Raw genomic sequence first — 14,889 nt, forward strand, 5'->3', positions numbered from 1 at the left:
AACAGCAAACACAGGAAGATGCTTCTTTCAGCTCTTAGATTACCACTCCCTTGTGTGTCCAAGGAAACACAAGGCCTCATAAAACATGTCGAAGATTAACATACCAGGGCCACTTTGGACCAGTTGTAAACTAGACAGCCCACAGGAGACAACACCCTGAGAACATGCTCAAATTTAAAACTGAATAACTATCTCAGCCGTGGAGCACACCAGGAGAGACGGTCTTTCAGGTAAGCAAAGATTTAATTTCTTTAGAGGCTAACAAGCATGTGCTTATATAAAAAAGATAATAATTACCAGTGCAGATCTCAAATCACTGATGCTGTATGCTCTTAGAAAAAAATTCTACCCAGCATACCAATAGCTGGATTTTCTGCTATTTTCAGCTTCTGATTGGCTCTACATCTATCCCTGTGCACGGAAGATAGCAGCACACTAATTTCAAGACATCAAAGAAAGCTGTGGCAAACTGTAGTCTTTCAAGGACTCTTCCCAGTAGGTATAAATGAGTAAAAATTCTGGTGGCTGCAACTGCCCACGGCGCTGGAGCACTCCCACCCACCCCCCTGTGTCGACGGGCGACACATATGCTACGCACGACAGCTGCGCTTTCTCAGCCAGAAGTGATGAGCAAGGATTGATCTACTCGTAATAAACTAGTTAGAAACAGCAACACTGGGAAATGAGAAGCAAATCAATTAACAGCATATACTTTGTGTTTCTCCCACTTGAAGCCAAATGGTTCCATACTACTCTTTAGTAGCAATATGCACTGATATGAGATATGCAATTTCCTTTAGCTATAACAAATACTTATGCTTACTCTTTTTACCTTCACACGAGGTACAGGGAGTAAGAGATAACTAGGCTCAGATTCCATTACTACTACATTACCGTTACATTATTACCATTTGCCTTTCATCATCGTAACTTCATTCCCATAAAACCATTTACATCTCCAGGATGTTCTTCCCCAAATCCCTTCATTTCCTTCCATTTCCCCTTTCCTGCCCCTCCCTCTTCTCATCACACAAAAAAGCAGTCAGGGTGCCAATATACAGCCTCTGGTATGCGGCAGTTTATGCTCTCTGCCAAGCTATTCCACACATTTAATTCTGAGGTGAAAATACTTTCCTAAGATTTCACTTCTATTCAGTCTTTTTAAATGACCCTCAAGCATAATAGTTCTTCTCATGACATTATTTCCACATACCTCATTGTGAGTCACACGCAAAAAAATTCACCGCTTGACCACAAATAAAGGCATAGCCTTTACTAGAAACATGACTGATGATGAGATATGAGAATGCAAAACTCCAGCTTAGCTGATTGCATACTGAAAACACTTTTCATTTAGTAACATTGTTGTGGTTTAACCTCAGTCGGCAACTGAGCCCCACACAGCCGCTCGCTCACTCCCCGCCCCCCAGGGGGATGGGGGAGAGAATTGGCAGAGGACAGGAGAGAAAAACCCATGGGTTGAGATAAAAACAGTTTAATAATTGAAATAAAATGATAATAATAATACACAAAGCAAGTGATGCACAGTGCAATTGCTCACCACCCACCGACCCATGCCCAGCCAGTCCCCGAGCAGCGGCCCCCCCGGCCAGCTTCCCCCAGTTTATGTACTGAGCATGACGTCACATGGTATGGAATGTCCCTTTGGCCAGTTTGGCTGTGCCCCCTCCCAGCTTCTTGTGCACCTCCAGCCTTCTCAGTCGGTAGAGCATGGGAAGCTGAGAAGTCCTTGACTAGTGTAAGCACTGCTTAGCAACAACTAAAACATCGGTGTGTTATCAACATTGTTCTCACCCTAAATCCAAAACACAGCACTGTACCAGCTACTAGGAAGGAAATTAACTCTATCCCTGCTGAAACCAGGACAAACATACAAGTGTAGTAGGATAAATGGTTCTGTAAGATAAGGAGAAAATAACACTTTGATTAACTTCTCTGAGGTGGTGGTCTCCAGATTACTTGAATACAAACAGCTTCTCCACAAGTAAAAGCTGGAACTTAAACAGGTTTAATAAAGCTACGGAAATCATGTGGCTCCCCAGCTTACTAAGTGTTCCCTTCTTTGTTGCTCCTTGTGGAGGAGAACAAGAGAGGGAGACAAAATGAACAAACAAAAATTTCCAATGATATTACTTGGACTGCTGTGTTGAGCATGCCTTAGTCTTCTTCAATTCTAGAAGAAGCCGAATAAGCTAAAAGCTCTAACCAACGAAACGAGGAGTAAGCAGGCCAATTTAAAAAAGCTTATTGGCTCCTAGTCCGGGACAGAGAGCAGGTGAGATGAGATTTGAGTGCTTTACTCTGAACTTTTGGTTAGACTTAAAATGATCAATGGGATGAGTCATTCTGCTGGGGGCATGGCCACCAGTGCTCTCTCACTTCCCAAGAGTGGAGAATCTCTTAGGATTCTTGATGCAGCTAGAACTTGCCCAGAGGAGACCTTACAGCTATAGGAACAGCATAAAACCCAGCAGATTGATTAACAGCAGCAAGCCCCGTTGTACAAGCTCACACAGAAGCAATACTCCAGCACTGGTCCCTCCCAGACTGAAGAAATTTGACTGTTGATCAAGTTGCAGAAGCTGTAATAAAGTCTGTGGTACAATACATAGACTTCTCATGATTTGCTATTCAACTCTAGCTCTCTGGAAATTGCCATCAGCTGCAGAAAAACTTTATAAGAACAAGCTGACCTGTCACAAGTGACTCAGGTCCATCTGGAAAAATACCCAACGAGTCGAAGTTCCAACACGGATTAGATGGAAGCAACTGGTAAGCTCCTAGAGACACCTCTGAAGAAGCAGCACTGGCAGGAGGTACCTGTAACCAGCATACTGTTGCAAGATCCACTGAAAGGGCTATTTAGAGGCTCAACTGGAAACAGGCAACTGAAGTTCTCTAAAAACTAGTCACTGAGGTTTGCTGTAAGAAACGCAGACATATCAGTTACTCGTGAAGGTTTATGGAGTATGGATACACGAGGATTTCTCAAGATGAAACACTTGTAAACATTTATAGCTTCTACATGCCTGTGAGGAGGGTGAAGAACAGCTGGGACTAGTAAACCGAGGTGCTATCAAACCTCTAGAAGGTCTCCAATGGGGAGAAAGGGAATTACTGACTTGCCTAGCTTTTACGTATGCCCAGAGACACACCAACTCCCTCGCAGCCCTTTAGGAAACCTTGAACGAAAGGGAGTGACAGAGTAACACAGACTGGCTTAACCAACTTATTCCCTCCACTTTCTCACAGGACTGACAGTCTTTAAGCAAAGCCAAGTAGCTACATAAATTAGCCTCAGCAAGGCTAGAAAAGCAAAGGCACTATTCAGGCTGAACCAAGAACTTGGTGCCCACTTCAGAGCAGGTGAGGCTCCTCATATGGAGCTCTGAAATTAGGCAAATGTGATTCATGTTTGGTTTGTAGCTTCCAGGCATAGAGTTTCTAAGTGTATTTGTTGTTAAATAAATACAGACACCAAGTTCAAGACGCACCACTACAAAGCTGTTAGATTATTTGTTCTCCTGAATTATGCATTACCTTCTCTCAGTACGCAATTTTTTTAACACAAGTACGTACCCCACAAAGCCCCAAATTCCAGCATGTCTATATGCCATATGGATAAGCTTCTCCAACTGTCTGCTCCTCATGGAAATTCTATTTGTTTTCCTATTGATTTTATTATGTTTAACAGCATACTAAATCATTCCTGAGGTTGACAAGTTTCTGGAAAATTGATATATGCTGTCTAAAACTGCCTGGGGCAGGAATAAAACCAAAACAAATGGCTTCTTTTAAACTCTTGATTTGCATTACTACAGCCAGGCATACAAGTGCCATCTTGTTTGGTAGAAGAATTCTTCTCCTTTGTGTAACATCTAAAGCACAGGAAATCTTTAGAAGCTCTTCTTACGGGTCTGCATATTGGAGGAAGGCGATTGCAAAATACCAGACTATTTGAGTGAGGGTGGGACTAAAACAGCAGATTGTCAGCTAAGATCAATGGGCTAGATTCTCTTGTGGAGAGGTGGAAGGGTGAGTAGGTGCCTTGGAATCTACAGCTTAAGGCAAAAGTAAAATTTTTAGTGAGACTTTGAGACTCGTATTTAATTCTTCCCCTGAGAAACTGTACTTTGAAGCATTTAAGTAAGATCAGCATGAAGCAGGGTTTTTTTTTGTTTGCTTTAAATCTTGGGGGCATCACCATTAAGCACTACAGAATTTGTTCCAAAGACTGGACTGCATCACAAAGAGCATCTCAAATGGGAAAAAGCACCCAGCCAGTAATTTTTTCTTGGTTCAGAAACTAAAGGGGGAGATGAATTAGAGAAAACAGTCTTGATTCTTTGATGTCAGAAATCTGAAAGCCACAAGAGTTCACGGGGAAAACTGATTAAGAAGAAAGAATTTTAAAATCTCCAGACAAAGACCTGACAAAAACTGAGAAGGTCATATCAACACATTCATCCTTGTTAGACTCTCATTAGGCTGTTATAACGGCTGTGTTCTGGCAAAGAAAAAAAAACTTGCAAAGAAAAAATATTTTTGTGGGAAGTAGTTAAGACACTGAATTAGCTGACAAATAATGGGATTACATTTGCAGAGCTGCAGACATATAAAACATTAATAAATAGTCATAAACTTCCCATTTTGGTGTGATTAAAAAAAACTCAGAGATGACATTTTCCAGTAGTCCCTGTGATGTCACTGAATAAGCTTCTGAGTTCCGCTAAGTAGAAACCAAACTAGCTCATGAGTATGTAAGTTGATTTGTAGGTCAGTCCTCTGAGTAAGCAAGAAGCATCCTGTGAATTAACAGTGAGAAAAACAGTCTCAAGGAGATGTCTTTCATTTAGAGAATTTTATGATCATCCAAGAGAGACACATAAAAATGCAGAAGATGCTACAGTCCTCATGACATTAAAGACTTAAAAAAAGAATTTCTGTAACAAACAAAATAGTACAAAAAGAGAAAATACTCTTCATCTTAGCCATTGAATTGAGCTTCAGGAGAAGATCAAGTTTATCTGCTTCTTAGAGAAGGCCAAGCAAATTTAGTTCATTTGCTAAGTGCTTAGATACTGTAGAGATCATATATAAAGCTCAACAGAACTTAGATAATTCTACTGATGAAGATAGCAGAAAATACTGCAGCATTATCAGTGAACGCATCACTTGCAGAAAAAAAATAATCTCATCTTATTTGCTTTGCACCTGTGTTTTCAGAGACAGTAACATGGTATCACAGCTTCTAATTTCATACCAACAAAATCTACTTTGCAGAAGTATTACAGGAAAATTTCAAAAGGCCTGAGAAACATGATTCCAAGCTGTGCTGACCTTCGCATCATAGAGAATGGTCCTTTTTTCTTCGGTAGACAAAATGCAGTGAAGCTAGTAAGATCTGTCTCCTTTTTTCCACCTGCTAAATGATTCCATAATCTCCAACATACACTGTCTATAGCTGGCTCTTAACTTTGAAAATTAAGGCACAGAGCTCGGAGATTAAATGATGCCAACCTTTTCCTAAGCAATATATAGTCCCTGTGCCAACAGCTATTTGGACATTTGTAGTTAGAAACCTCGTCAAAGATGTTTGACACTTGCTATAGGTGTTGTCTGTGCTCATCTGTTAAAGACAGACGTTTCTGCCAACTTACAGGCAAGTTTGATGACTTCAAAGGAAGAAACCTCCAACATGCCAAAAATTCCCTGGAAAGGCCACATACATCTGCTGTTGCTGGAGGCTCTTCTGCCACTGTACCATTGCCTGCTCTTTGCAAACTTGGCCAAATTGGTAAACCCTTTGAAACACCATCAAAACACCACCAAAACAAAAAGTCTCTAGGTGGAAGAAACAAACCTCATGTGCTAGGCACTCCTAGCAGGAAACAACGAGCATTCTTATTAAAACAGAAATCTAGAAAAGCTTTTTAAGCATCTACATACAGCAAGAAGTTTTTTTATGGAGAATCATGCCTTCATGAGCATAGTGTGTGAAGACAAGTGTTGAAAAATTGTTCTCCACTCAAAACAGGCAGAAAAATACATTATCTCAAAGACGGAAAAAAATTAATGTCAAGTTAAAGGAGTCCAAGACAGACTGGAACTATTTTATTAAATCAGGAACGATACCAGGCCATGGTCTGTAGTCCGGTATTAAAGCTCAGGAAAGTGCATACCATTCAGAAGGTCAGATAAGTGCATCCTCACAAGCTGCATCCTTAAGCTGAAGTGTTACTGATGGAGCACATGTTGGAAAGCAAGAGAACTAGGGCTGTTAAATCACTTGTAGAACCAGTACACTGAGAAAAGATGGCCAGAAATGTTTTTATTTTGCACAAGTATAGAACAACATAAATGTCTTTTGACACCTTTGAGCAAAGCTCCTTAAACCCCAAGGTACATCCAAGTGTGTTAATCAATGATAACTGAACAAGCAATAATAAGGCAGGTAAACAGACCTCCTTAAAATGTTGCTTAAATAAATTAAAGCCGAATATTTCTGAACCATCAACAGTATTAGCAGATGCTCTTTTTTCAGTCTACTTTTGAAGCAATGTCATGACTAACTGAAAAAGATCACTTTTTTTCTACAACTAGGTACCCTCTTTCAGACTCTCAACCAGAAAACAGGCAAACTGAATGGGTGTTTTTTGAAGGGGAGCAGTAGATGTATCTGCTTATGCAGTACTGACTAAAGATTGAGACAGCAAGTCTTGCACAGACAGAACAGATAAGAGATCTGTCTGACAGTCCACTGGAATTTCGTTTGCTCTGCAGACAAAATAACAAGGTTGCTTGGAGGTAATCCAATAAACTGTTCCAACAATTATTAACAGAAAGGATTCAAGAAACATGGAAAAACTGTTAGATTTAAAAAAAAAAAAGCAGCAAGGCTGAAGGTTTCAAAATTTGTTCATTTTCAACATGCTCATTAAATGCCTGAATCTCCAGAACCTTGCTGACATTACTTAACCTTTAAAATGAAGGCTCAATCATAAAAAACCCTCTCATAAAACGCGAATAAGATCCAACGTTATCCTCAATCGAGGAATATCGACATTAAGCACTTTAACTTCCACTCTTTCTCCAGGACCTAACCCCAGGCTTCTTCTCTTCTTCACTTTAGAAAGTTTTGCTTCTGTTATGTTTCGCACTGGAATCAAACCTGCTTTTCCCACACCAATATCAACAAAAACTCCAAATGGCGTTGCATTTTCAACTTTTCCAGTCAGAACAGTACCAACACTTAAGTCTTCAAAGCAGACTATGCTTCTCTTGAAGTCAGGTTTATCAAAATCTGTTATAAGAAACAAGAAACAAAAATAAGACACTGGAGAAAAAGCTTGCAATATTTTCTAAGGGTTGTTTCCAGCTGATGGTTTCTAATTCAGAAGTCATCCCAAGGTAGCTCTAAGGTCCCAAATACTGCTTCATTACGTTTTTTAAATAAAGACCCATCTGTGATAAACAACTACTTTCTTGTATTTTATGAATCACTTTAAAAGACACCGATTAATGGAATAGTAAGTATAGTGAACTCTGTGGTATGAAACTATCACAAGGGGATCAGAAACGTGTAGTATATTAGCTAGTGACTGAAAGATTCTTTAAATTTTCTTGGAGCTAGGGAGTAAAGACTTGAGGTGACTTACTTGAGCTACATAAATTATACATAAAATTCTATTCCTATACAAATTTGTATACAGAAAGGTGAATACTCAGTCTCATCACATAATAAAGAGAAAAAAGTCAACAATGCATTGTTCTTAGGCTTGCTGTTCATCTGCACCATGACATCACACAATCAACTGTTTTCCATGACATCATATGCTCAACTGCTTCTATGCACTGACAACTTAAAAAAAATCACACATGCATGATTATAACCAGGTAATATCCTAATATATTATATATCTATCACAGATAGATCTCAAACTCTTGTTACTTGCTTACTACTTTCTGCTCCTGCAGAAAACCCTTCTGACCCATCTCAACAACTTCCCTTTCAACCTTTTCCTACTGCTGTTTTACCTTTTCCAAGATACAATAGGACTGACATTTTCCACACAGAGCCTCACCAAACCAGGATTGCAACCATTTTCCTATATTTGCCTTTGAGAAATAAAATACAGCCTGAACAAGCTTATAGCTAAAATGCACTGGAAATGAATCAGTCTGTAACTTCACCAGGCTGTGGGTCAGACCCCAATTGAGTACACAAGCTGGCAAATGCAGCAAAAGACTTTGAATGACATCAGATTTTCTACTGAAGGAATGTACCTAATTGCTCAAGTCCAAAATGGTTAATCCTTTTGTAACATTATACTGTGCAGTGGCACTTCAATGAAAAAAGCAACTAAACAGCCATTCAGGGTAATGAGTGCAAGAAGATTCAGAGGAATGATGGGAGTCTTTTTACATGTTTGCAAACCTGTTTTTTTTTCCCCTTCCTGGCAGATTCATTACAGTTACCTGATTAGCTGTTCAACTTCAATGTTAAAAAGCCAATTTCTTGCAAGAAATGCCTTGCAAGACCTTGGCTAGAAAAAGATTTTTAAAATAATATGATAAAAATATTTTATTGTTTCCCTTTCCCCAAATAATGCTTCACATTTTCCCTTGTACTAAAATAATTCAGGAAAAATAAACAACATAGAATTTCAACTAAATTTAAGAGGATACATAGGAAAGCTACTCTTTGTCTGTAATACCCTAACATCACATCTCTACTGTTGAGAACAACAACAGAACTGGATTCTCAACCAAGATTATTTTTTGAATCAGGGTAGAGTACAAACCATTCAATCCGCCTGAGCCCTGTTAGATGTGATGCATTTCCTCACTGACAGTCACTAGCAGGGTTGCAAAGACAATGAATTACAGCTATACAAGGCTACTAGGTTGCCTGCTCCAGTCACAGTCTGTCTATGGTAATACCGAATGTACTGGATCAGCAGAATATGAATATTTCCACTGAAGATTTTCTTTTGCTTTTCTATCTTCATATGTTAATAGTCTATTCTACTGTAATTTAGATGCGAGACCACCAGAACAAATGGTGACATAGAAAATACACATTTTCAAGATCAGTAGTGGGAAATATTTAAAAAGTCTACAAGGAAACTACTAATGAACCCAAAAAAGGGGGACAGAAATGTTATTTTTTTTTAAGCATAAGTTTATTATTTGTTATTACAAGCCTGCATCTTTGCTGCCTACCTTTATCTCTTGCTGTCGTAAGAGAATCCAGCTATAAGTTTCATTAAACAGCAGCATCTTCAGATGTTTTACTTCACTGCTTACCTCATCTTTCTTCCCTTCCACCTCAAACTGTTCAGCGCTACTGCAAAGTTTTAACCAAGGTAGGTCATGAGCCACATGCTCCTATTACACTTCTCTCCAGGAACTAGTGCAATAAAAGAGCAGAACTACACACTACTACACTACTGCTCCACAGACCCTCATTACTACTGTTTCAGCTTGGTCTCAGCACTCCCCTCTGTGACGGAGAGCCAACGCAGATTTAATCGGTATAGAGTCAACATATTGAAACTATTTCATTTGTTAACAGCCATACAACTCCCCTTCCTACAGTTGAAAATGCCATGATTTAAGACAGGATTCACACTCCTTACCTACTGAGCTGGAAAGAAACATCTGACTATGATATAGCCTTTATCTTGTCTGAGAAAAGAAATGGAGTTACACGTCCATGAAAATCCACTACTGACTTTAGAAGAAAAAGTGCTGTTTAAAACTGGTATGCAGAACAAGCAAACTGAGATTACAACCTTCAAAACAAAGGTTTACCTGTTCGGATGTCAAAGCCTTCAGGCTGAGTCAGACCATCAATGATCAGCTGCAGTGTGTGCACCGTTGTATTTAGCTTTTTGGCTGCGCCTTCCAGTCCTTCCTTTTGAATTACTGCATTTACTTTTTGCTGCATATCTGATTTTCCTATGTCATTTGCGTTTCCTCCAATGAAAGATAAAAACCTGGGAAGTTCAAAACAAAGATAAAGGGAGGTATTTGTAACATCCTTCAGTAGGAACTGAACCTTTGCTATACTTAGGGGTTTAATTAGTTTTGCACTGATGCATGAACAAAACTTCTGACAAAAAATACGAACAGTGAACAGTTTCCCAACTTCATATCCTCTCATCACTGATCTGAGACAAACATGAAAATTTTGAGTCTATCTGTATATATGTATCTCCTGGAATAGGCTACAAAACTAGATGTAAAATTTCAACATGTAAATCACTTCTCAGACTGATGAATTATGTCATGCTAAAACCAAATCTGATTATGACTGAAAGATTTATCTTACCATGAAAGTTCCCCAGAAATATGTGAGTTCTATAATACTGTCATTTTTATTGTCACTCTCATTCAAATCAAAATGAATGGCAATTTAGTAAAACAACAATTAACATTTAAAATATTAAATTAATACAAATAATCTTTAACCAAAATTAGGAATAAGAAGAACTTTACATAAAATACTTCTCTTGTCTATGAACTTCATGGTTAAGAAAAATTAGTTTTTCAGAAACTAAGGAATGATCAAGTCAAAGCAGTCACACAACACAAACACCCTCTTCCTTCCCTATTGTCACATACATACACACATTGCAGATTGAGACAAATTTGGACTGACATCTAAAAAGGCTGAAAAGAAATACTTAAAAATAAATACGTTTTGATCTGGAGTATCTTTTTTTTTTAAATAAATAAAAAAACCCCAAAACACTGAGATTTTTAGTTCAGCAATGTTGGCACATATGCTGAGAAGCAGAGAGAATAGATGACAAATTCACATGCAGTAGCGATGCCTTAGACAACGTTTATTTATCACTGAATAAGTGTCCTTATTTTACTGAAGGACTTGAAAATGCAAACGAAGTCTTTAATGGATATAAACCAATGAAAATGAGGATGCAGCTCATAGAAGCTGAGCCACATTGTACTAAATAAAGCAATTTGTCCTTCTCTCAGTAGACACTTCAGTTATCTGTCCTGCTGCCCTGCTCTGCATCTGTCCTGGTTTCAGCAGGGATAGAGTTAATTTCCTTCCTAGTAGCTGGTACAGTGCTGTGGTTTGGATTTAGGATGAGAACAATGTTGATAACACACCGATGTTTTAGTTGTTGCTAAGCAGTGCTTACACTAGTCAAGGACTTCTCAGCTTCCCATGCCCTACCAACCGAGAAGGCTGGAGGAGGTGCACAAGAAGCTGGGAGGGGACACAGCCAGGACAGCTGACCCCAACTGGCCAAAGGGACATTCCATACCATGTGACGTCATGCTCAGTACATAAACTGGGGGGAGTTGGCTGGGGGGTGGTGACCGCTGCTCAGGGACTGGCTGGGCATCGGTCAGCGGGTGGTGAGCAATTGCATTGTGCCTCACTTATTTTGTATATTCTTTTATCATTATTATTATTTTCACTTCCTTCTCTGTCCTATTAAATTGTCTTTATCTCAACCCACAAATTTTACTACTTTTTTTCCCCCCGATTCTCTCCCCCATCCCACTGGTGCAGGGAGGGGGTGAGCTGAGGGCTGTGTGGTGTTTAGCTGCCTGCCGGGTTAAACCACAACAGCATCTCACCATGAATAAGCCTTTTCCACTTTGCTTTATCACGTCCCTTATCGTCGGAGGGAGGCACATGGCTTTTTGCATGTTCTCCACCACAGCAGACAGGTAGAATTGTTGCCCCTGTACTCCAGAGTGCGAGTAAACATTCCTTCCAAGTTCCTAAAAAAGATCCCTCCTTTCTGTCCGTATCCTACTTCACAACAGGCATAAACTACAAGCCGCAAAAGAAGTCCTGACCAGCAGGTTCATGCCCTGCACTTGGGAGTGGTGGGAGACATTCCAGCTTCGTAAGAAAGCAAAAGCCGCAGGTACTCATCCTCCTTTCCCCCCCCTCAAAAATACATGCTGTGCTTTTATCAAAACTTGAAGCTAGTATTTCTTTCGGGCAGGAGACACAGTGCGGGTTTCTTTGTTTCATTGGTTTTTTTAACCCGAGGAACCCAACAGACATTTCAGGTGATGAGTGATAAAAAGTTCTATGCACTGAAATACAAAATTAAATTTCTTTTTGAGAAAATATAGATCGAAGGAACATAATTAAGCAATATCCAGCTTTCCGTAAATTACAAAATTCACCTTTGAGCAAAAGGGCAAATCTTCACTCCAAAATGTCCACTAGTTTCACCAAAAGGACATCCATTAAAATTGGCTGTCAGGACTCCCATTTTTTTTACTGAATTCAAGTGCAAGCATGGCGATTACTGTTAGCTAAAACACATACATTTGCACTTAATAGTGATAGATAAAAAAATTAACGTGAAAACTGTAATGCATACAGATCTTTCACATGGCAATGTATGAAGAAAAAAATTAATAAGGATTCAGTGGATGATGCTATTCTCAGGACTTACTAAATTTTGTTTTGATTGACTGCATTTCAACTTTTGACATCACTTTTTAAAGTAGTTTGAGGTGGTTTGGAAACAAAGTAAATATCAAAACGGATGCAAAATTGTTTAGAATATTAAATACAAATTTTTATTTTCCATAAACAAGAAAACACTACTGCTACTCAAATATTTTGTCTAATAAGAGCCTATATATGAAAAATATCAGACCTTCTGCGAAACCATCTTCTGTTGGTCTCAGAAGAGCACTGTAAGTGGTTGCAATGATAATACTGGAAATGCACGTAGGTCCAGGCAAAGTGCTCTTCACAAAACTCCTTGGGGCTGCTGGCTGCTAACGTTGATGGATGGACAATGCCCCACCAGAGCACTAGTGACAGGCAGCAGCTGCCCCAGCTTTGACTGACATGCCAGATGTAGCATGACAAACCCGACCAGCCTCATGACTCAACCTTCTAAATAATGTATGCTTTACTGTACACCCCTATAAACAAGTTTGCTGACACTCACGTACTTGGCTTTATTTCACTTCAAATGGAAATTCAGCTCGAGTACCTCCAAGTAACATTTTTTCACCATTAGGATTTCGCATAAGTGCGTTCACTTTGTAAATCGACAACAGGGTGGGTTTCGCTGCTAATAAGTGCAACCACATGGAACAGCCACCGATGTATTAAAAAACCCATTACGTACAAAACTGTCAAACGTGTGGATAATGCAATCAGAATGCATGGCGCTACGTGCAGGCTGCTGGAAAGAAAACCAGCCCGAAACAGGACACAACCCAGGTGCCTGAGCCCTCAATTACTATTCATGAAAGTTATTTCACCCCCCGCTCCTTCCTCTGCCTCCCCCACCCTCTGGAAATCCCAATGAAAGTATTTATCTGATATTAAAAAGGATTCCTCATTTAGGCAAGGGTGGTAGGTTTGGGCCCTATGTTAACAATTACAGTTGTTTAAATAACTTAACATGGTTACTGCTCAGAATAAAATTCTGGCTCCACCTGAAGACGATGCTTAAACATGTGCCCAAGTCTAAGTACATAAAAAGTCCCACCGACCTCAGCAGAATTATTAATGTTCTAAAAATCAGGCATTTGGTTAAGAATATTTCAGAATTATGTAGTATATTATAGGCAGAACAGAGCACTGTAACAAGGCCAAGCGTGCACATGCACACAAAAGAAATAATCTTTAACAAAAACAATGTATTTCTATTTTGCAAATTCTTACCAAAACTTAACTTAAAACAGTGAAACCTACGTATTAAAATGTTTCCAAATAAAAGCAATTTCTTAGTGCTTACGGATGTAGTTTTTAAAAATATTGTTGAATCTAGTTATAAGTTTTATGTATCATTTTCACTCAAATGAACATAGCCTGAAAGCACTTAGAATAAAAAAATCAATATAAAGCACAAATCTGACTGAACAGTGGCGCATTGTATTGATCATTTCTATTTTTAAATGTCATTGCTTAGAACAAAGTTAAATGTTTTTATTAAAAAAGCAACCCAACAACTTCCTTTGAGAGTTATTTCAAGGTCAGAAAAAAAGGATATAGTTGGTAATAAGACTGGGATATGGCTACGGGGGGGAAAAAAGAGGTTTCCCTTAATTTACATATTTTGATCCTTGTAATGTTAAACTATCTCACTACAATCTTTGAAATATCTCACTTATCCAATTTGTAAATGACAGTTCCAGCTGCACAACATAAGAACATGAATGATCTGTGCAAAAATGAAAACCCTCCAAGTATTTTCCTGGCTACATACGTGAACTAAATAACATGTTGCAGTAGTTCAAGTGCTGTGTTTATCCACTAGAAAGATAAAACCTCAAGAAAAGTTAGCAGAAATGGAACTGGGAAAGACGAGATGTTTTCTTCTGAAGTGAGGTCATTCTTGTAAGATATACTATCCTTATTTCCTCAAATGTTGGGTGTCTGAGTGAATGGCGAACTTTCTGTTCAAGGCACATCAACCCAGATAAAAGCTGCCAGAGTCTTAGGAGGGTCAGAACAGAGCGAAGTTTAGCTGGTTTAGAGACTTTGAGTTTTACGGTTCTGAGATTTAGAGGATACTTGGAAACCTCTGCAACCACCTTAGTTTTAAAAGCAATCTTTGCAGTCTTACAGGACCTGCAAAGAATGGTCATGGCTAAATCACTGATGTTTTTATTTAATACATGATTTCATCCATCTTACCCAGATAAAGAAAAGTAGCATAAATGTAACAAATAAGCACATCATGTTCACTTAACATACACATCTGCACAAAATTATAGGACAGCCCTTGCAATACTTGAAAGATAATGCAAATTTCAGTGGAATGCAAAAAACAGTCAGAAAAGAGTAAAACTATTACCAAGGGAAGCCTTCAGTAAATTTTTATGAAGTTACTTTAACAT

The 14,889-nt window shown here is 38.9% G+C and overlaps 1 protein-coding gene across 2 annotated transcripts in view; it reads right to left on the minus strand.

Moving 5' to 3' along the window:
* Positions 1-6,325: 6,325 nt before the first annotated feature.
* SRBD1 (S1 RNA binding domain 1) overlaps positions 6,326-14,889 on the minus strand; it is a 132,046-nt gene continuing 123,482 nt past the window's right edge. For both annotated transcript variants that reach the window (XM_009325343.1, XM_009325342.1), the window contains exons 21-22: positions 9,838-10,022; positions 6,326-7,324 (exon numbers count right to left, since the gene is read on the minus strand). In XM_009325343.1, coding sequence (XP_009323618.1) covers positions 7,035-7,324; positions 9,838-10,022 — 475 coding nt within the window. In that variant the 3' untranslated portion in view covers positions 6,326-7,034. The remainder of the gene's footprint in view (positions 7,325-9,837; positions 10,023-14,889) is intronic.

Source organism: Pygoscelis adeliae, unplaced genomic scaffold, assembly GCF_000699105.1.
Source record: "Pygoscelis adeliae isolate BGI_AS28 unplaced genomic scaffold, ASM69910v1 Scaffold96, whole genome shotgun sequence".
NCBI classification, from domain to species: domain Eukaryota; kingdom Metazoa; phylum Chordata; class Aves; order Sphenisciformes; family Spheniscidae; genus Pygoscelis; species Pygoscelis adeliae.